The following is a 22,410-nucleotide window of genomic DNA, read 5'->3' as shown; positions in this document are numbered from 1 at the left end:
CCTTTTGGGGTAAAATCCCTAAAACTCACATAATGAGCATATATCCCCAATGTTACCGGACTTCTCTGAAATGAATACTGAATGTGGTTACATACAAATGGCTTGGTTTCTCTGCATTCTGCTTTTTCGTTTTTGACCTTGTCTGAGTCTGTACCCACCATGGTTGGATCAATCTTCATGACACTCAGCAAGGGTGTGACGAGGATATGCTAGCGTCGTGGACCCCAGCTCGTGAAAGCTGACCCCCCCCCCAGATGCTGGAAGGACCAGTACTTGCTAGCACTCTGGTGTTTACAGAGCTGCAGAGTCTATCCACAGCCCACGTGAATTAATCTTCTGCTCCTTGTCTCTGTCTGCCTGTGTCTCTCACTTTCTTTATAGCACATTGGCCCTCACTTTTTCTCCCCATCCTTGTGACTGTTGTCTCCCGTTGACCCTTTATGTACTCTTTCTTGCCACTTATGCCATGTAAGGGCAGAAGCTGCCTTGGAAACGTTAGGAGGCGCCCTTTGGGGAAGAATCACCCCACTCCTGTCCTGTTCCGTTAGTGCAAGGGGCTCGTTTGCGAGGTGCTCAGGAAGGCAGATACATCAAAGGAAATAGGCTCCCCTCCACTTTCATGGAGAGAAATTTTTGGAATGTATTAAGTTAGTAATAACACTTAAGGGATAACTCCTAACTAAGCCAGAGCAATGCTGCTGTTCTGCCAAAATCTCTGTCCGTGAACGCTTTTCAGTCAAAGTTCCCATTCCCAGTCAGGTTGGGAAGTTACTGCTGTCGGTTTACCAGCCAAAATGCCACCTGTGGCACCCAGCCCGTAAGGAGGCCAGTGCAAAGACAAGCACTGGAGCAGGGAGGACTGGAGCTGGCAGGAGATGAGGCCAGGGCCTCCCCTAGTCAGAGACTCCTTTAGCAAAAGATGAAGAAAGGGCGCTCCGTTTGGGTGGCGATGGCCATATAGCTAAGGCACTTGTGGTTTCACAAAGTCTCTCCCAGATATCAAGACCCAATAAAGGTCGGCTGTGCAGGAATAACGGCAAAAGAAAACAGAGGAAAGCTTGACAGCTTGTTGGGGCTTGGGCTCTGGATTCAAACACATGGGACCTTGATGAACTTGGCTGGAGCTCTCTTTTTTCCTTCCTAGTTAAGCCCAACTAGCCAACGTAAGTCATGAGTCTTATGATGTTCCAGCCTCCCCTGCCTTCTCTATTGCCCAAATCCAAGTCTCAGATGTCAACAGTAAGTTTAAAGAAGGTGCCAGTCTGATGCTCACTCACTCACTGAGGGAAAACCAGAACCAGAGCATGCCCGTTAATCCTCAACAGACTAGGCACAGAGCTGCCCAGCTGTCTACCCCAGGCTATCTCTGAAAGGGTAACGGCCGTGCCTGGGCCCGGCTGTTCCATGGGGAGAAAAGGAGTCAGAGAGAAGTGACTGTACCTTCCCCAGAGGGAAAAGGCCAGAAATAAACAGGAAGAAACAGCAGCACCCAGATGCCAAGTTTTAAAGTATAATGACACTATCAGAACTGACAACGGTAAACCACTTCTCTGCCCTAGAGGACAAGGGGTAGAGAAGGGGGCACAAAAGGATGCTAGACCCTTCCTCCTAGAGCCAGAATATGAATAGACCTAAAGCTGAAAGAGAGATCTCCGGGACTTTCAGTGTAAGAAAATCAGATATTAACTTCCACCAGGCTGTGGCTAAAAGAAAAAAATTTTCAGATAACCTCTTTGAACGATGTGGACACTCATGGGGTGCTTTTTAAAGTCTTTTGCAGATCTCCAGCACAAGCCACTGCTTGTTGATCTCACGGTAGAAGAAGGTCAAAGATTAAAGGTTATTTTTGGTTCACACACTGGTTTCCATGTAATTGATGTTGATTCAGGAAACTCTTATGATATCTACATCCCATCTCATGTAAGTTCCTGGGAGCCCGCTATCCAGGTTCTGTGTACAACAACATGCATGCGGAAAGAGATTTGCTCTTGCAAATTTTTAGCGGAAGCCCTGCTAATTTTTACTAATCGGTTAAGCAGATAGACTTTTAGCCTCCACTAAATAGACAATGCTTTCAATACACAAAACATGCGAATTTAATTTTTGTGACTGCTTGAAACTGAGTAACACACAACAGCACTTCTTTGCCATGTATTAGACATGTCGTCTCGTTGGACTTTAGATGAAAATGCATATGATATTTTTCCTTCAGGGGCATAAATTGTGTTTTTGAAGCAAAAGTGTAGTAGATGAGTTCCTATTTTCAGTTTTTGAAGGGAGATGGGCTCATTTTACATGGGAAGTCAGTGGCCCCTTTGTGCTGTCTTTGTTGCTCTCTTCAACTTGTGGGGAGCGTCGTATAGAAGAATCAGACACTGGAGTGCATCCCCGGCATTAGCATGTACTCATTGTGCAGTAATGGGCACATTAGACAGTCCCTCCAAGCCTTGACTTCCGTATCTGTAAAACGGGGATTAAAGGACCTATTCCAGAGGGTTATCGTCAGCATTAAATGAGGCAATACCTCTAAGGTACTTGCCATAAGCCCCTGCAAATTGTAGTATTAATATTGCAATACTGACACATTGCCCCAAACCTGACTTTTAAACAGAAATGCCGCACATGGTTCCACTTATTAGGATTGGTGCGGTGCAAGTTGTGTTTCCTGTATGTAATCCCAAGGCTAACGTACCGTAGACGCTGTCAGGAAAGTCTGAGGCCTGATCTGTTGCTGATTGGTATTTTGAGACTTTAAAGACTTTACTGCAAAGAAGCACAACAATTGAAAAAAGTTGTTTCAGTGCCTAACGCGCACACACTGCCTCACACACACGCACGCAGCGTTCATTGCTGTGTCAGAGCTTTTCACACAGGTATGTGCAAACGCACACAGGACTCACGGCTCATGTTCTCAGTGAGGTGACTGGGGCCTCACTGTGAGCATCCTTGATCCTCTCATCTACCCAGCCAGTCAACTACTGGACCACCATGACATCTCGGCTCGGGGAAATTTTTTTTCTAAACAAGCCATTAATTTGCATTACGTAGGCACCCAGAAAAACATTCTGTGTTGTATGCTCATAGCCTATTTGTAGGCGTCTGTTTGGGTCCCACCCTTTGACCCCATTTAGGCTGTTCCCATGAGATTCAGTTGATTTTCATTCCCCTCATCTTTTTTAGAAGTAGATGGAAAACACATGAGTTTTAATGTCCATGAGACAGGAGCTCAAATCCCAATTCTACCACCAAATATCCGTGCAACTACGATCAATTTACATAACCCCTCTGATATGCAGGTGCCTCATCCAAAAAGATATCTACCACGGGGAGCTGTCCTAAGGACTAGGAATTATGCATGTAAAGAGCCTACTATGTGCTTGGCACATAGTAGGTGTTCCATAGTTGTCGTCGTTCGTTTTAGGAACAAGTGAATTGGATTCTCAACCTAGTGCCTAAGTTTGTATTTGTATGCTGGGGTATCTGACAGATCAGTGGTTAAATTAAGCAAAGCAGGGCAAAATGCCAGTCTCTAGAATGAAAATGGGGGTGGGGGAGGGATCCTTTTGTACAATTCTTAGAGATTAATAGTCAAGGTGCTGTCTTATTTTTTAAAAAGAATAATACCTGGCCTTTCTTTGTCTCCTAGATTCAGGGCAATATCACTCCTCATGCCATTGTCATCTTGCCTAAAACAGATGGAATGGAAATGCTTGTTTGCTATGAGGATGAGGGGGTGTATGTAAACACCTATGGCCGGATAACTAAGGATGTGGTGCTCCAATGGGGAGAAATGCCCACGTCTGTGGGTAGGTTAACCATTCCTTATCTCCTTCAGCAGTTACACCCCCCAAATGAAACGAAAGTCAAGAAATGTGAAACAACCATTTGATCCCACAAAAAAAAAAAAAAAAAAAAAAAAAAAAGTCTGTGAATAACACTTGTAAGACTTGCTTTGTCTGTTTATCTCAAGTCGTTTGTCATTTTTGTGGTTAAGATGTGAACAGATGCTGTGAGTTATTGCCCATCTAATGTTTTTAATGCAGTTTTGGAAATTCCTTTTGACAGCCTACATTCATTCCAATCAGATAATGGGCTGGGGCGAGAAAGCTATTGAGATCCGGTCAGTGGAAACAGGACATTTGGATGGAGTATTTATGCATAAGCGAGCTCAAAGGTTAAAGTTTCTATGTGAAAGAAATGATAAGGTAAATCCGTTTCAACATTTGCATTAGTGTTTGCATTTTAAGAGACCACCAGGTACCTGTGAAACCTTCATTTTCCTTTATACTGATTTGAATCACATCTGTGTTAAACAATCAATATTATCTTCAAATGGCATTATTTGGTTTGACTCACGTGAACCCTCAAAATATAGTATTCACATATTAAAAAAGACATTAAAACTTTCAAAAATTTCTTGTAAACCCGTAGTAACTTTTGTGGCCCACAGGCCTTGCGATGACTCAGCAGACATCCCAAATTCTCCCAAGCACTTGGGAGGCTTGGCCCATCGTTAATCATTCACACAGGGTCAGCTTCACACTCCACTTTTAGACTTGTCACAAAGTCACCATGGGAACCTAACCCATCACATTATTTCCACTTTTAAATGTAAAACATTGGACATATAGAAATATAAACTTTCAAAAATTGTCACCCATTCCTTAACAAATGCACCATCACAAACTCAACTAGTGCCATGTCCTGTGTCATTCCAGCCATGTTTCTTCCAAAGTGTCATAGGGGGACTGTTTTGCAGTGAAATTGGTGGGGTCCGTCTGGCATGATCAGTGGCCTCAGAAGGGTATTCTTCAGCAACACTGCTTCTCCTTTGCCCTCCGTGTAGGCCAACCCAGAGTGTTTAGTGTTAGTAGCTAAGCTGTGCTCATTTGTGAATTCATCCTTTGTGACTATGGCCAACTTAGAAATGCTGTCCCCCAAACAGCAGGAATAAACACTTGTAGTAAAAGAATGTGATGGGTTGAACAGATGTACATCTCTTGGTCCGCCCTAGCACGCCAGAGGCCGGATTGGTCTTAGTCCAACCCTGGGAGTGTGAGTCTAGACTATATCCAACCCTGGCCAACTACTCTGACCTGGTGTGGTCTGGATAGACAGTAGCTGTGGGTGGCACGGATGGTTCCAGGGCCTTACCAGAGTATGCCAGGAAGCAGACCTGACCCCTGGCAAAACTCCAGCCCAATCCAGTCTCTGGGGATCATAAGACTAGGAGTGATCTGGGCATAGACCACCACACTCCAGTTCATAGAAGACCCACCCCAGCAAGCCGATTTCAAGCCATGCCCATGCCCTCAGGAGCCGGCTGAGACCACACCAGTATCTGGGGCCCAAGGTTTAGAGCCAAGGGTGCACACAACCTGGAGAGAACAGCAGCCCTTTCTTTCCCCCATTGTGTTTCCATGGGTCCTCTGTACTTCCACATTTTGATTCATTGACCCTAACGGTAGCTGTACTTACATACGTAGCTTTAGCTGAATGCTAAGCATTTCCACAGAACTTTGTAAGAAGTCGTTGTTGGGAGAGACAACATTCTTCTGAAGGAGTTGTGGAAATGAGGCAGCAGAGACTTTACACTAGTGACAAAAGTAAATGCCTTGGACCAAAGTTTGGCGTTGGCTGATTGAAGGGCTAGGCCACAGCCCAGAATAGTATTTAGCTCGGGCAGTGGTTCACTGACATTCAAGCAAGCAATAACCCAAATTTTGCTCACTTCTCTTAGTTGTTTGATAAAATGATTTCACAGACCCAGACCTAATGGACTGTGGTTCTACTAATGCCATTATCTCCTTTGCCCTAGGATATGCCTGCACCAGCTGACAAGCCAAGAGTTAACTTTTGGCATACCAAATGAATAGGCATTAAACACCTTATCCTATCTGATGACATAATTTTTTTTGTAACTTTAAAAATTGAGAACTGAGGTTGTATAGTAGTCAGTAGACCCCAAAATTCCGCCCCCCCCCCCCACTGGCTTTGGGAATTTGAAAAGATTCTCTTCAGTCCCAAAGTCTGCCCTCTTGTCAGTATGGGAGAAAGCCTCTATGGCTTTCCAGAAATTAACAAAAGACCTGTTGTGTCCTAGGCCAGAAGTCTAGCACATTCCCTAGCACGAAACTCCCTTTTAAAACATAAGCATCCTGGGGGATGTCGCAAATCAATATATAGCCCCTCCCATGTTCCCAAAGGCCAATACCACAATAAGTAATAGTAACAATCATAGTAATAAAGTCAGGAGTGTTGACAGAGGATGCACTGTATTAAAAGGCACTTTATAAACACCAGCCATTGAGTCTTAAGAGCTGACACATGACAAGGATAGGACATGTGAGAGAAAATGGATGGACGGTTGAAGAAAAGAGGAAAAGAAACCATGCAGTTGAACTAACTTCTTTTTAATTTCAAACAGGTATTTTTTGCATCCGTGCGATCTGGAGGAAGTAGCCAAGTGTTTTTCATGACCCTCAACAGAAATTCCATGATGAACTGGTAACAGAAGAGCACTTGGCACTTATCTTCATGGCGTTATTTCTAATTAAAAAGAACATAACTCATGTGGACTTATGCCAGTCTAGAGGCAGAATCAGAAGGCTTGGTTGAACATCCCGCTTTCCCCTTTTCCTCTCTCTCCGCCCGTCCCAGTACAGCCCACAGTCCATCTTTCAGTGTTGCAGCCTGGTTGAGAAGGAGAGAAAAAGGTGGCAGGAATTTCCAGGAGATCCCCAAGAATGCTGCGTTGTCTGTGGACAGAGATGGACCATGGTGCCCTTCGGAGTTAGGGATAGAAACAAATATTGTGTGCTCTTATGATTCAGCTGTGTTATGGTGGATTTTGAGTTTTGTTTTGTTTTGTTTTGTTACCTTTTTTCTTTACCCCCTTACTTTGTAAGAATGGGGAGAGAATGCATACCGAGAAAACGAGTCTGTTTTTTAATTCCTTCTGCCTGCTAGCTTTAAGTATACGAGATGTTGTAAAATTTCCAATTTCAAATGGTGAGAGACAGCACAATAAATGTACCTTATCTCCTTACACTGAAGGCCATAATTGCATAGTGGGGTAATTTTAGAACTCTTTTGCCTTCACCAACCCAAAAGGTTGCTTTTTGATAGCAACTGGCTAATGAATTTTTAAGAGAAGAAAAATACTAGTTTTCTCCTCTTTGGGGAAATAGATTTTAAATGGCTAAACTACTAGCCTTAGACTAATAAAATCAACTACCATTTTTGTGAGTCTGACAGGCCCTGTTTTTATATGGCCCTGTACAGAATGGAATGTGTGGAACGGGATAGTAGTGCCATTGAGTCGAGTTGGCTCTAACGATTGAGGGACTCCGTAACACAACTTTCCCTCAGCTATTATGCAACAGATCAGGGCAAAAGATGGGATGACTGTTGGGGTCAGACAAAAAGAGCTTCTGGGAAACAAGCTAAAAAAATGTATGTATATATATATATGTATATACACACACATATATATACATATATATATACACATTCTTTTTTTTAATGCATAAAGCCTCCAGCTAAGAGGTCACTTGCTTTGGGCTTCATTAGGAAGGGAGACTTTGTCGAGTTCTTTCTGGGAATTGGGGAGTGAATGACATCCAAGCCCTGGTCATTCCCAGCTTTCTCCTGAGGGTGCCACTTTCTGAAAATGAAAACTATGACTGAAAAAAAATAATAACAATAAATGTTTCTGAGCTGCCTGTGTTCTCTCTGGGTTGGTGAGAGAAGGGACAAGACTACCAAGCCTGCCTGAGACACAGCGGGCACCATTGGTTCAGAGTTGATAGAACTTAAAAACAAGGCTTTGGCCAAATTTCTGAGACCCTAATCATTTTACCTTCCTCCAAATTACCCAACATACGGTAAACAACATTTGTGCAGAGATATGTATGTATTTAGTTCAGGTTGACTTGTGTCCTTATAAACTCTTACTCGGATGATTTGAACTTTTATGTGACTGTCTGGGTTTTTTTTTTTCCAAAGCTACAAGCATGGCCGCCTGTGGTATCGAGGTGTTGCAAAACGATCTGTGTTGCGCTTCCTGTTTTAACCTACCTCGTTTTGTTTGTTTTGTTTCACTGTTCATCACAGCAGTGTTATCTCCAGGAGACATATAGAGAGCTCAACTGGCAATCTCAGGTGTATTTAATATTTTTTTAAACAAAACAGTAGTTGACCAAATTATTCTTCTGGAAAAATAAAAAAAAAAAAAATCCAACAACAACAAAAACAAATGTGGCTTATTTCTGAAGAAAACAATTAATGTAAACAGATTTTCTTTTTAAAGTCTGTGATCCTACTGATTTTGCCTAAATACATTAGCAGCTGATGTACTATTAATGAGAACGAAATACACGTTAGGAAAATGGAGCCATCTCAATCTGGTGGTTTAGGCAAACAGGGTAAGGGCATGGGGAATTATTCCAGTTTCTGAAGTAAATGATTCTTCCCCTCCTGTAAAGGTGGTTATCATTTGCATTTATTCTAAACAGGTAACACACAAGAATGGAATTGAGGATCATCTTCAGGTGATCACCAAGATGTCCTCACCATGGTCCCTTTAGCTCTCAAAAGCAATGAAATCCCCCCTGTTCTCATTTTTACTGCTGTGGTTCTGCTGCTGAACAATCTATCTTCACAAATTCCACGCAACAAATTCAGCAATAACTTTGTGGATTGAATTTAACAACTACTGTAATTGGATGCCAACGTGGACAAAATATATTGATTTGGGTCTCACCCCCAAATGCGATTGCCACCAGCTCTTTATATTGCTGCTGTGGTATTTTGAACCAGAAGCTTCTTTAAATTATGTTGCAAACTGATCTTTGTTTTTATGTTATGTTTTGTTTTTATTTCTAAGTGATGAGTTTGAAACACACAGCTTTAAATGATTTTTTTATTGTGGGATTTTGGGTACAGTTAAGAAATAAAAGGGAATCATTGTGTTTAAACATAAGGTAGTTTGTGAATGTATTTTTTAAAATCTAGAGTCATTGAAACAAAAACTCATAAAACAATATTAATGCAGTCTTGTTTACAGTATGTACAGTGACATAACATAGAACATGAGCTTTTTCTGGTGCCAACAACAATAAAACACAGACGTTAAACATCAAGCCATGCCTTCTATATTTGTGTACAAATATTTTACACTGAGTACAAGGCAAAACTAAATTTAAAAGGTCCCCTACCAAAGCTGTGTTGCTTAACAGACACCTAAATCACTCCTGGAAGCTTTTACCTTCAAGAATATATTTTCTTCCATCAGGACAGGCCATAGCCCTGACCCGTGGATACCCAGTGTGCCATGCGGAGTATTTCAGACTATTGTTCTCATGGCTCATAATAATCCTCAGCTTTCTGGTTTGTTTTCTTCCCCCCGCCCCCCCCACCTCCTATTTTGCCCCATTTTTCCCCCTTTCTTTTTTCTTTTTTTTTTTGGGGGGGGGTGGATTGTGCTTTTCATTCATGTTAATTCCATTTTAATAAAAATTTCTTTACTTTTGAAACCAGTTAGTTTCCGTTTTTAGTTTTAGTTCTTCCCATGGGGGATTTTGTCAGTAGAATTGGCTAATTTTATTTTTATTTTACAAAGAGAAACTGAGCCTTCCCCCCAAAGTAAGTTTCACTAGATCTTTTTGGTTCTTGTTGCTCTAAATTGATAATCATGCATAAATCCACTGGGCCTGCCCGTGTCATAGTCTTGACCCAGGTTCTAGCAGGTGGCCATCATTCTAGGGTGCCAGTCCGGGGAACCGTAGCATGGATTCCTGCTTCCAGTGGGTGGTAGAAACAGATGACCACTAGGGTCTCAGTTCAAATGGTGAGAGTCCTCCCAAGGCCAGCTGCACTCTGACCACTGCCAGTGCACACAAGATAAATGAAGACAGCTTGCACCAAGTTCCACACAAAATTTATGGTTCTGTTTATATACACCTCATGATTTTTCTTGAAGACTTTTAAACGATGCTTCAAGACCCAGAGCTGCTTCACCAGTATAGATGATGGCACAGATGAAATCCCACAAGGCCACTTGGACAGTAATTCCATTTTTCTTAACACAATGGCATCGCTTTCTAAGGTACACTTCTTACATACTTGGCATCCAGCACATGTTTTTCCAAAGCATCTCCGTTCCTGGTTGTCAAGACCTACTAACAGTTTTCTGTCTGCTCTTGTGACTCATCGGTAATTGGTGTCTCTGGTCCCTCATGTGCAGTAGATTAGAAAGAGATGCGAGATTCAGGTCAGAGCCCTTTTGGTTTTGTCCGTTGCCAGACAAAGAAGTGCCTGAAGCCTGACCTCCCATTCCATGAAGTTAAAAAAAAATTTTTTTTCTCTACTATTATGTGTACCAGTTCCCGTCACTGTATTCTTGAAATGTGAAAGAGCTCTTTGTGTTACTAGTGTGTGCTGTCTTTGAAAGTCCGCTTGAACAGGCATCACTTGCATTTGTGCTGATTGCTTTAAGATGGAAGATGTGCCACATTATTTTTAGGAAAGAAAATAAAACTCTTTAACCCAATGGAGGAGAACAGAATATCCACAATACACTGATAACAATCCTGAATCATCTTATCAAGCCCCTGATATTCCAAAATCCTTTTCTGAAAGTATGTTCTGGCCATCTCAACAGTTTCTGTGAATTATTAATTACCTTTTAATTCATGCCTCACAAATTTCAATCTCACCAAATCAAACAAAGCACAACAAACCAATCTATAACTGGCTTCTCCCTTGAAACTACGTAGTTACAACATAAAACCCAAAAGTCTAAATGTGATTTCACTTACCAGCCAATATTTCTCAAATGCCACTACATTTTGGCTCTGATCAGCATCGTGGCATCAGAAGTCCAAAGGTGTGCTGTGCTTTCATGGGTCTCAAAACGGTATAAACTGAGCTCTTTTCAGAAGCCTCAGCAAAGAAGAAAATCCCATAAGAACTTTCAGGTTCAAAACCGACCATTTGTACATTTCTACTAAGCATTTTCTAGTATTGTTTGATTTTCATGCCGTCTCATTCTTGTGGGAATTTTTCCACAGACGACTAGAATATTTTTTAAAAATTGCAGTGTTAAACAGTATGAGACCATAACTCTCTGCTGTGAACTTTATCCTTCCAGGCCTGCCATTTCAGGAAGTGCCCAAATGCACCAAAACTAGAATCGCCATAAAAGCATTTTTTGAAACAAAAATCCCTGGATATGTTTTTGAGATATTTTAAATCTGGATCAAAATCTTAGACTCTGTGTCCGTGAGGCCAAACATTTGGATGAAGACTGAAAACACACACACACACACACAGTTAAAAATAGAAATGTTCTAAAGATTACAGATTTGGGGCTTTGTGTAGATACCTTCAAACTAACTCACCTTGCATGACAGGGTTTGGTGTCCATGGTTTGGGTTTATCATCACCGCGTTGCATTGTGCTATTGAGGCAGAGCAAAGGCTCGTGGAGAGGTGAGTCTTCACTTGCCCGCAATGGTTCGTTATTTACATGACAACTATCCATGCCCCAGCTGCCCCTTCCTCTCAGTCTCTTCCCCTGGGGTTACTGTTAAGGAATAGTAATATTGTATTATGCTTTGTTTTAAAACCTTAGTTATGACCCTGAATCAGAATTTCAAATGTCAGGTGACAGCAAGAAATCACAGCAGGGGGAAAAAAAAAATGACAGCTTGGTTGAACTTTAAAATTGGATGTTATGAAACTATTTGGGGGCGTTGTAGCGGTCTCATTTACAATGTCACCATAACCGTAGAGATGCCAGATTTACAGGATTGGGAAGGGAGACTATCATTTTGCTGGGCCTACAAATGTCTACATGGTTTAAATCTCCGGTTTTCTAAAGTGTTTTAAATTGTCAAAAATATGCTGGAACTGGGTAAGTCTCACCTGTGTTGGGGTAAAAAAGAAAGTATTCTTGGTGTATTTTCTAGTCTGAACCTTTGGGTTGCTTTCCAGCATTTCTTTTCCTACATACAAAAAGCCTTCAGTTTGTTGTCTCTAGTTGTTCTGAGCAGTATTTAGAAATGATCTGGTAGATTCTAAGCCAGGGTTTTCCCATAGAGTCAATGCCACGCCTTGGAATATATTATATGATCACTGTCAAAATGTGAGTAATAAAACATTAATAGTAGTGGGATGCCTGCTTGTCCCTCATTGCCCCTTCCGGACTGTGACCCATCCCTCATAAGCACCAGGTGCTTTGACGCTCTTGCCATCAACCTACAAAGTCCCTATTTACCTTCCTTCACTCCCTCTCATTGCTTAAGTATTTTCAGGTTTGGCTCACCGTCACTGTCTCCAACTTTTGGAGATTCAATATCCACTTAGACAATCCTATAAATACCCTGGTTTCTCTGCTTCCTGGTCTTGTGTCGTGAAACACATGACCACTCTACCGCCTCCTTAATTCATAGCAGGCAGCTCCTCGTATTTGCTCTGGGTCGGTCCCCTCCAACCTCACCAAATAAAGGTCACTGCCCACAGAACTCCCTCCCTTTCCTGCATCGCCATTTTCCCCCAACCTATTGGAGGATTTCACTACATTCATGCTGCTACCTCTTGTCTTATAAAACACCTTGGCCCCCTTAACCCTGTCGAACCACCGTCTTATTTATCTGCTCCCCGTCACAGAAAAACTCCTCAGAGGGAATTATGTAAACTTACTGTCTTCAGTCCTCTTGTCCTTTGGTCTCTTGAACCAAATTAAATCAGGCTCTCGTCCCCACGGGAGTAGCTATTGCTAAGAAAAATGTATCTCCATGCTGTCAGCTGCAAAGGTTAGGTCTCTGGCTTCATGCTTTTGACTTCTCTGCAGTCTTTAACACAGTTAATAACACCTTCTTTCCTGAAATACTTTCTCAGCTCTGGAATATCCCTCATGTTCTCTCATGCCTCTGGCCACTGCTTCTTGGTCTCCTTTGCCAAGTCCTTGGAGTGCCCAGCACTGGTCTATTTCCGGTGGTGGGGCTCTAGACACCATCAGTGCACTGAAACACCCACATTTCCAACTCCAGCCCTCACCTCCTTCCTGAATGCCAGAGGTCTGTGTCTAACTTGCTACTTGATATCTTCATCTGGGTCTGTAGTTGCCATCTCCAACTCAACATGTCCAAAACTCACCTCATGTGCACCCCACCCACTAATCTGCTCCCCGTACAGTATGTTCTGTGTCAGTAAACAACTCCATTCTTCCAGACTGGAAAGTTGTATAGTTGCCCTTAAATTTTCTCCTTCACATACCACATACAATCCATTGGGGGGAGGGGAATATATAGTTTTTCCTAGCTTCAGAATGTATCCACAATCCATGGATATAGGAGTCCATGCCACATCTTGCCTGGGATGACATAAAACATGTACAGGTGCTGCCACTTTTCTGCTCGTGTCTGTAATGCCTTTCCACCTCCCTCAAAGTGGCAGTGTCCTTCCAATAGTGCTAAAGCCCCTAATAAATCTGATGCACCCTTTGCCCCATCTCCAACCACTGCTACCACTTCTCTGACCTCACCTCTTTCCCTAGTTCATTTGCTCCACCACCCTGCCCTTGCTTTATCCAGAACACCCTCAGAGCGTGCTCTTGTCTCAGGATCTTTGTCCTGGCTGCTGCTTCTGTCTGGAAACCTCTTCCCCCACACCTCTGCGTGATTTGCCCCTCCTTTCCTTTAGGTCCCTGCACAAATACTCCTTTACTGTCAGAGACCTATGTAATCTCTAATCGCCCACTCATTTTCGGCCCTATTGCTTTTCACAGCACTTATCAGTATCTGCCTTGTTCATTGGCCTATCTCCAGTGCTTTGAAGAATAGCTAGCTGACAAACAGTACACGTATTTATTGGATGAATTAATGAGTGAATGAAAGTAAACAATAACAGAGTTTGGGAATCAAAAAAGGCTATAGAACTATATGGTCATTTTCATTTCAGTATCAGAACAAAAAGCTATGTCCAAAGCTTATATCATAAAAGGATCGGTTTGCTTTCATGTCGAAAATAGAAAACCCCATGGATTTTCTTTCCTGGAAGGCTATTGTAGATGGAAACCACTATGATCCTGGCTGTACTGTCTTTTTCCATTACTCATCTTAACAGACCAAGTCGCAGGCCTGGAGGAGAGACTGTTACATAGAACCTGAAGAAAAGCAGCATTTCAAAACCCTTACGTTTATACACATAACGATCCGTTTAAACTCTTGGTATTGCAGAGTTATTGGAAGTGGGAAGAGGATTCTACGTTTTGTTTTCTGGTCTAAATGTTTAAAAATGACATTTTTTTTTCTAAAACAAGAAATAAACAACAGGAAAAATATCTCCTGCCCAAGGCAGCTTCAAGAAAACCTAATGACATTTGGCTCTTATCATTTGTCCAAGTGATGATAATTCTGAAGCTTGCCTGGGCAGGCTCTAACATCTGTATATATTCAGCGCCACTGAATGTTGTTGCATGAAGTTTCATTTAGGAAATTGAAACATGCCTTCTGATGAATTTATTGTTTCACTCAATCTTGTAAAGGGCACACTTGTAGTTTCGATTTGTTCAATTATGTATTTTCCTGCTCATTTAATAAAAGAAACATATTTAAAAATAAAGGAAGAAGATAATGAAATGACATAATATGAAGCAATATAACAATGAAATAATTATTTGTTCTTTTATTATTTTCTGTGTCTTTTCACAAACCTGTCAAGCTGAAAGATAATGTGTAATTCATGCTAAATACCCAGGGTCAAGGTCTTAATCAACCTTTTCCAGGACCAGCGCCGTTTGGGGATTCCATGGTGCTTAGTTGCAGATTCCTGAAGTCCTTTACAAAAGAGACAAGGCACTGGTTCTGGGTATGGGTGGAGAATGTGAAACAGATGCTAAGGTTTCTTAGGTGTTATTTCAAAATGAGCTTTCCACACTTTATGTGAAAAATCATTTTAGGGTTTGGTTTTCTTTAAAATGGAGTATCACCAGCTTGACTATGTTTTTATATTTCCATAAGCAATTAATTCCACGTTCTGTGACAACAATGTGATGGATGGTCACCTCTCCCCCTAGAATGGTCATGTTGGTTTCCAGAGTTCAAAGTGAATTTACCAGAGGATTTCATGGAAACACAGTTTAGCAGCATTATGGTCTGATCAGATTTTTCAGCCCTACACCTAGTGCTCCGTGATCTCTATGATCAGGTTATCTTATGTTACTAAGCTCAAAAATAGATGGCAGTGGGAAGATGAAAGAATTTAGAACGAATAGCCATCCCTGGAGCAGAAAGAATCAGCATAGCCTTCAGATTAACCTGAGACTTCCCCCCATCTCATCCTTCCTCCTTAGGAAAAAAAAAAAAACAAAACAGAGCATGCCAAAGTTACCATCAGTTCAAGACAAAATGATCAGAAAGGACAACATAGTGAGTTTTCCATAAAGCTCATTCAAAGACACTCTTATCTGGAGATGGCATGCTTTCATCATATAGTGATGAGATGTATTTGAGAGCTGACGCTGATAATATATAGCCGTTCATTTTGTAAGATGTTCTAGTTTGGGTTTGAGGGGAGGGAGTAGAGATGATTTGTGAGATTTGGGAGGGGAGGGTAGTTTTTGTTTTTACCCATGGTTCTATTTGGCAAAATTAAAGGTTGGCAGCTTTTTTGTCAGTCTTAACAAAATTTGGGGTTTGGATTGAGGAGCCTTTGGTTTTATTTTTGAAATTTTGCTGCTTAGTGAAATTTAAAAAAAAAAATGTGTGGGAATGACTGCTCCAGAGTGCTTATAAAAGTCCAGACCTTTTTTTCCAGGATAGCATGTACTAACAATCTCAAAAATTGACGGGATAAGTATTTTTTAAAAAGTGGGTGGAACCAGCATCATCCAGGACCAGGAACAAAGCAGATGTCCCACCTGGTGTCTGTGATGTAGACGTATGTTGCTGGCTTTATCAAGGCAAATGGTGCTTAAACTCGTGCAGAATTCCAGCCACTTCCACTGGCTGCAGTTTCATCACTCAGCGGACATGCTGCGAGGCAGAAGACGTCGCAAAACACAGAGGATACCAGCCAACAGCATCCTAGCCACCTTATCAGCCTGTTGTTCCCAATCCCAAATATGATGACCTCCCATCATAACCACCTATGAAAAAGGCAGCAAGAAGTCCAAGAACACTTTCAAATGAAACTGCATTTTATAAGCCACATTCCTTTGGAGAAAAGTACTAAGACACGTGAGTCATGTATTTAGTCTGCAAACAACGTGTGGTATCCATGAGGGTTACTGGACCCCTTGTTATAGTTCCACACCCTAAGCCCTGCTGAGGTCCCTGATCCAGAATTTGGGAAGTGTAACTGTAAACGTTTTCCCTAAGAACCCCGTTTGAATCTTTGTTGTGTTTTATGGCAACGTTTGATGTGGATATGTTAATGGTCACTGGTTCAGTTCATCTTAATAAGGCTGCCCTGATCACCTTCAGGTATCAGAGAACTACAAAAATATCATCATAGTATTTTTACATTTTTGCCGGTTTATAAGCCATCTTAATTTCTCAAGTATTTGCAACATCTATGATCAGACTTTTGACAAGCCACTAAAGCAAACCCAGCTCATACCACCTGTGTGAATAAAAGCAAAGTAGCTATTTATTTGTCAGTTGCTTATTACACCACAGGCCCAACACTGGATGCCAAGACAGAAACGGCTAAGGAAGAAATGCTCCCTGCTCTCAAGGATCCAAAGTCACCTTTTGCTACGGGGGAGATGGGAAGAGTGGGGAGGAATACCAACATGCACAGAGACAATACCGAAACAGCAGAGCCTAGTATTTGATAGAGGAATGCAGGGATTGCTGGAGGACAGAAGAGAAGGGTTATGGAGTGCTGCCAGGAGGAGGTGGCCCTTACCAGGCTATGAGACAGGAAAAGGAAGGGAGAGGCTTGAGCAAAGGCACAGAGGAATGAGGAGCATGTGGGCACAGAAAGGACAAGTAGGTCTGCACAAGCACACGGTGCTGGTGGAGCAGGAAAAGCAATCAATCACCTGACGACATGAATATGTAACCTACCCTCTTTACCCCACGCCCATCCCCTGACAGAGGCCGCAGAGCCTTCCAGATCCTGATTCAGCCAGCTGCCTGGCCCCATGGGCAATGCTCAGGGAATGAATCACATCAGTTAGGAAGGCCAGTGATTCCTGTGTGTGTTGATAGTGGGAGCCCCTCAAACGGATCATTTTGTGCATGTAATTCTGCATATTCTTGTGCTTTCTGCCTGTAGGACTAAGCCCCCAGATTTCCTCACCGCACCCCAGCTTTGAAGCATGAGGCTGTCCTGTGGCCCTACTGGCCCAAATTCTCCTGATAGTAAGAATTACCCGTGTGCCTATTACGAAGGCAGACTTCTGGATCACCTACCCTGCTGTGAGTAGGAATCTGTCATTGTGATGCCCCAGGTCCTGAACAGCCCCCAATCCCATGCCTTGAGAAATACACTTCTGAGTTTTTTCTTCTTCCCCTCTGAACAATTCTTTATGCTCCCAGCGTGTCTAGACATGGAAAGTGTGTCCAAAAGCCACCCCTTTTTTATGTTATGCAGGACTCAGGTACCAGCTTCTGTCCCAAGTAGGGCTTTGGGAAGAGAGGGCTGCCTAGAGGCTGCTGTGACCAATCACTTGCAAGTGGCTCTCTGAGCCACAGACCTGCCACTTTACTGCAGTGAGACTCCCCAGATAGCCCTCAATGCTGGGGGCACCCTCCGCAGACAGCCCAGAGCTGCCGACTTCTTTTGCCATTCTTACCCTCATTCTGTCTCAGATTTTCAAACCTCCACCTATTTTTACCATCCTTTTTATCGTCTCTTAGCTTTCAGTTGAGAGAAAAATGTTTTATTACTATTTATTTATTTTTAGTACTTCTCTTTTTTATACCCACCTTCTAATTTCTTTTGATTTAGCTATTTACTTGGGGGGGGGTGCTTTTTTTTGTGCCTTTCCCTCTTATTTGGCAACTGTCTTGATTTCTACATCTTTGTGACTTTAAATTCTCTTTACTTTGTTCTGCTTCTTTGAATATTCTTATGATTCAGTTTCTGCATGTACTGCTGTACGTTATTTATTTTTAACTTTTTCCTCTTTTTATTTGCATTTTATCTATATGCTCTAGTCTGCTTTTACATTCCTTTTAATTTTTTTTCTCTTCATTTACTGGTCTTTTGGTTTGCTTTTTTGGGTTTGTCTGTTCTATGTCTTAATTATTGATTAATTATTCATTACAGTTATTTTTCCACCATATTAAAAAATTTTTTCTCCCTGATTTTAATTTTAATTTAGAACTCATTCTATTTAATCCCCTCATTTGGTAACTGGGGATGTTGAAATGCGTAGAAGGGAAATAACTTAAGATCTTAAGGTAGACAATGGTAGAACTTAAATAAGAAGCCTGATTTTTTGGTGACTGGTCCAGTGTTCTTTCTATCAAACCACAGCAATAACAGTTACTGTGGGAAGAAGACCCTTCTTTAAAATAAAGAACACCTGATAGCACCTCTTCAAAGAGCATTTGGTTCCTGAGACATTAGAGTCAAGACTGATTCAAGGCCAGTGACCACCCAGGGAGAAGGATGTTCCTTGGCCTTTAACCAAAAGGATATGTGAAAATCAAATGAAAAGGGGAAAGCCGAGAAGTGGAACTTTACTCCTAAACTGCACGAAGAACAGAATCCAAAGCCAATACAATATGTGACCCTAGGTAAACACACGTCTTCAAGCCTCTGCGTTCTTTCCTTTTCCTTTTAAGTTCATTTATTTCTTTTGAGAGAGAGAGAAAGTACAAGCAAGAGAGGGGAAGAGAGAGGAAGAGAGAGTCCCAAGCATGCTCTACACTCAGCACAGAGCCCTACCAGGGCTTGATCTCATGAAGTATGGGATCATGACCCGAGCCAAAATCAACACTTAACTGGGTGACTGAGCCACCCAGGTGCTCTGTGTGTGCTTATTTCTAACATGGGGATAATGAGACCATTTCTGCCCGCCTCACAACTGTGCTATGTTGATCACATCAGGTCATAGATAAAAAAAAACCCTTTGGAAATTTTGTGTGTAGTTGTTCTTATAATGACCATATGATTCAAAAGTTTAGAGGAATAACTACATAAAAAGAATACCATTGTTACTTTATCTATTTAAAGATGGAAAGAAGAAGGTGCCTGTGCCACTCAATACCCAAAATCATATTTTTCCCCTTTCCTCCTTAAAAAAAACCAAATTACTTTTTATTGACTTTCTATTGTTTTTTTGCACATTTCCATCTAGTGCTCTTAGGTTTATATTCCTGCATTATATGCATGCATTTGCCTGCTTCATTCCTTAAGCTTTGATGGTTAAGAAAAAATGAATATAACTCTACCTTAATGAGAGATACTTTATAAGAATGTTTGTCTTTGGACTCGCATTTAGCCTTACCAATCAAGCAGTGGCTTCTGTGGCAATCCCAAAATTTCTTCCCTGATCTATTTTGTACTCCTACATTCCCACAAATGTTCCAGCCACAATCTTTGTGGAAGTTAACAATGACAATCGGAAAAAAAACATTACCTTGTACATCTGGCGTTTGAGATTTTTTAAATTTCATTACCCAATAAACTCTTCCGACAGCAAACTTTCGGTGCCGCGGCATCTGGAGTGGTTATCTCCTAGGCATGGCTGGCTCTGCAGCAGCAAATTAATGAATTAAAATGCTAAGTGAGTTCTCACTGGCAAGAAATCCATAAGGACAATGGTTGAGTCAGGTTGAGTGCTAACTGATGAGGACAAAAGGACCAGGGACATTCTAGTGGTAGGGCTGCCTCTTGGTGGGAGCTATAATCACCAGAATTGAACTAGAACAGCATTTGGCACTCAAGACCCTTACCTGTGGGAACACTCAGATGGTCTCTTTGCCCTTCAGTGTGAAGCCATCACAAGGAATCTACCCCTTATCTCTGCTGTGATCTTACATGTCTTGAAAGGACAAAATTGCATCCCTATAAGGGACTTAGAGCCTCACCCTTCAGAGACCTTGAGTGGCTCAAGGCGGTCTGAAGGGCCGCAGCAGCAATGGAACAAGAAGGCTCGTCTCCAGACTCCTAAGACAGCACTCTTTCTTCTCCAACAAGCTGCTCCCCTGACTTTCTTCACCCTGCTCCCATCAGTGGTAAAATAACGGCAATGGCTTTGTGTGTGGCAACCGAGCCCACCTATAAGGTTCGGCTAGAGTCTGGCAGTTCGGTCAGGGTAAGAGAGACGGGCACCTGTGCTCTTGCTGTAGCAAACCAATTTTCCCCTTCACATTAGCATAGGCCACTTGAGGAGAGTTTGGGAAGAGAGAAGAAAAAGGGGGAGGGAAGGTGAGAAGAAAGGCAGTGACGTGGCCTAGGGGCAGACTCCTCCTCTAAAGGGAGACCATAGCTGCCAAAAAAGGAGGGCTCCATTCTCAGGCCACCTTCAACATCCCTAGAGGCCCAAAGGATTGCTCCCAGGGCTGGGGAAACTGAGTCATCTACTGCACAGAGCCACTGAGGCTCTGACCTTCAATTCCGGTATGCTCAGTTGAGTCACTGAAGAAAAATAAACACTGCTCCCTCCTCCAATCAACCACTGAAAAGTGCTTCACCAAATCTGCTTGCCATGCTCAAAGAGAGGAGGTGACTTCAAGTTGCAAGAGAGAGACATTCTATTTGCTTTCACATTTGCCAGTCTTGCCACTGACTCTCAGATGTCTCTAAAGAGACTCCAGAAGCCCACGTTTGGTGTTGGTAAGCACTGGGGATTTTCTGAGGAGAATGGGGCTAATAAACTGAAGCTCGCTGTGTCTCTTAGAGATCCACAAGACAAAGGAGTGCCTGGGTCAACAACTTGCCCACCACCGAATTGCACCATCTGCTTATGACAGTACATTCCTGGAACTCCTCTGTGTCTGGTAAACAACTGTCACGAGAACCGTTTCTCCCTGACACTGCTCCTTTTATTGGTGACCTATTGGTCAACAACACGGAACAACATTGTTTGTGAAACCTCCATGATGACCTCATGATCTTTGCTCCCACTTTTTTATGTCAACTTCATAAGCCTTCCTTAGCACCCCACAAATTAGCAGCAAATGGTACCGAAGGCAATGGTAGAAAATAGCACAAACACTGTCTGAAAATGATTAACCCGCAAACATTAAAGAGACACAAACTCATAACAGAAAGATGCCCTGCGGAGTGTTGTGGCCATATAGGCATCCTTGATTGAAAACTGGTTAGGAACAGAGAATTTTAATAGACTCAATTTAAACTGAGATGACTTAAAAATTGCAAACAAAAACTTTTCTGCATGCAGCAGCACCATTCAATTTAGACTGAATTACCCAATGATTAATTAATTTGGGACAGTGCTTGCTGAAAAATTGCTGTAGATGTGCATCTGTCAAAGGAATTAGCCACAGATTGTCAAACCTTCGTGACATGAATGGCACAAATCCAGGGGACTGCCCACTCAGTAGACCTCTTGCTCTTTTCATGAGAGCTGTCCTCATTGCCAAATATCACAAGCTCCAGACTAGAAGAAAGAGCAGAAAAGTGGGAAAGGTGCCTAGACTTGTACAAGCCACTGGGTAGCACTATCTGGTGTCTGTGACTCCCAATGCAGGTCATTGTAAGGCTATTAAGGTCACTGCATCTGTCCATGAAGTCTTAAAGTCACAGCCCCAGTGACCAGGGCTACTTCCTCTGCCCTGCACTTGGTGGCCATAGGTCTGTCTTTGCGATGGGGTCAAGAGGTCCCACAGGCCTCTGTGTACATGTGGATTTGTCACTTTAGATTGTCTGAGTCTCTCCAGGTTACCACTGAGCTAGTCAGAAGAATCCATTCATTCTTTCTCATCCACCTATATTAAATCTATTGAATCGACTCAATTGTAGGTAAAATTAAAGGAAGGAGAAGATAAGGAATATAGGAAACTGGCCAATTTATTGGCTGCCACAGACAGAACTGGCACCAACAATCTGTCCCAGATTCTTTCCTTTTAGTTCCAGCATGGGACACTACCCTTTAGGTCCTAACAGTCTCCCCTAGTCATGGGTGTGGCTGAAGATAGAGACCATGACCACACTTGGACCACAACTTGACCTCTCTGGACCCCTGCTGTGACTCATTTCCAGGGAAAGTCCAAGAGGTCAATTTGAATCCCACAGCATCCAAACAGGAACAATACACCAACCTCAGCAGCCCTTCCTAGAGACCTGGACTCCATTCTTTTTGGTGTTCTCCCTCTTTCGTTTTCTACTCATTGCCCTACACAACCCAAACTCATACTACTGTCTATCAGAGAAATATCTATTCTTCATCATTCTCCCTTGAGTCTATCACATCAGAGCTCAG

General features: G+C 42.3%; 1 protein-coding gene across 10 annotated transcripts in view; it reads left to right on the top strand.

The window, feature by feature from the left end:
• Nucleotides 1-9,143, top strand: part of TNIK (TRAF2 and NCK interacting kinase) — a 399,001-nt gene extending 389,858 nt beyond the window's left edge. For all 10 annotated transcript variants that reach the window (XM_040480745.1, XM_040480740.1, XM_040480737.1 and 7 more), the window contains 4 exons: nt 1,771-1,920; nt 3,647-3,806; nt 4,066-4,205; nt 6,428-9,143. In XM_040480745.1, coding sequence (XP_040336679.1) covers nt 1,771-1,920; nt 3,647-3,806; nt 4,066-4,205; nt 6,428-6,511 — 534 coding nt within the window. In that variant the 3' untranslated portion in view covers nt 6,512-9,143. The remainder of the gene's footprint in view (nt 1-1,770; nt 1,921-3,646; nt 3,807-4,065; nt 4,206-6,427) is intronic.
• The last annotated feature ends 13,267 nt before the right edge of the window (nt 9,144-22,410 follow it).

Source organism: Herpailurus yagouaroundi, unplaced genomic scaffold (assembly GCF_014898765.1).
Source record: "Herpailurus yagouaroundi ecotype Mexico unplaced genomic scaffold, PumYag 159, whole genome shotgun sequence".
In the NCBI taxonomy this organism is placed as follows: domain Eukaryota; kingdom Metazoa; phylum Chordata; class Mammalia; order Carnivora; family Felidae; genus Herpailurus; species Herpailurus yagouaroundi.
Note: the sequence above shows the minus strand (reverse complement) of the source record. Positions and strands in the feature narration are given on the sequence as shown.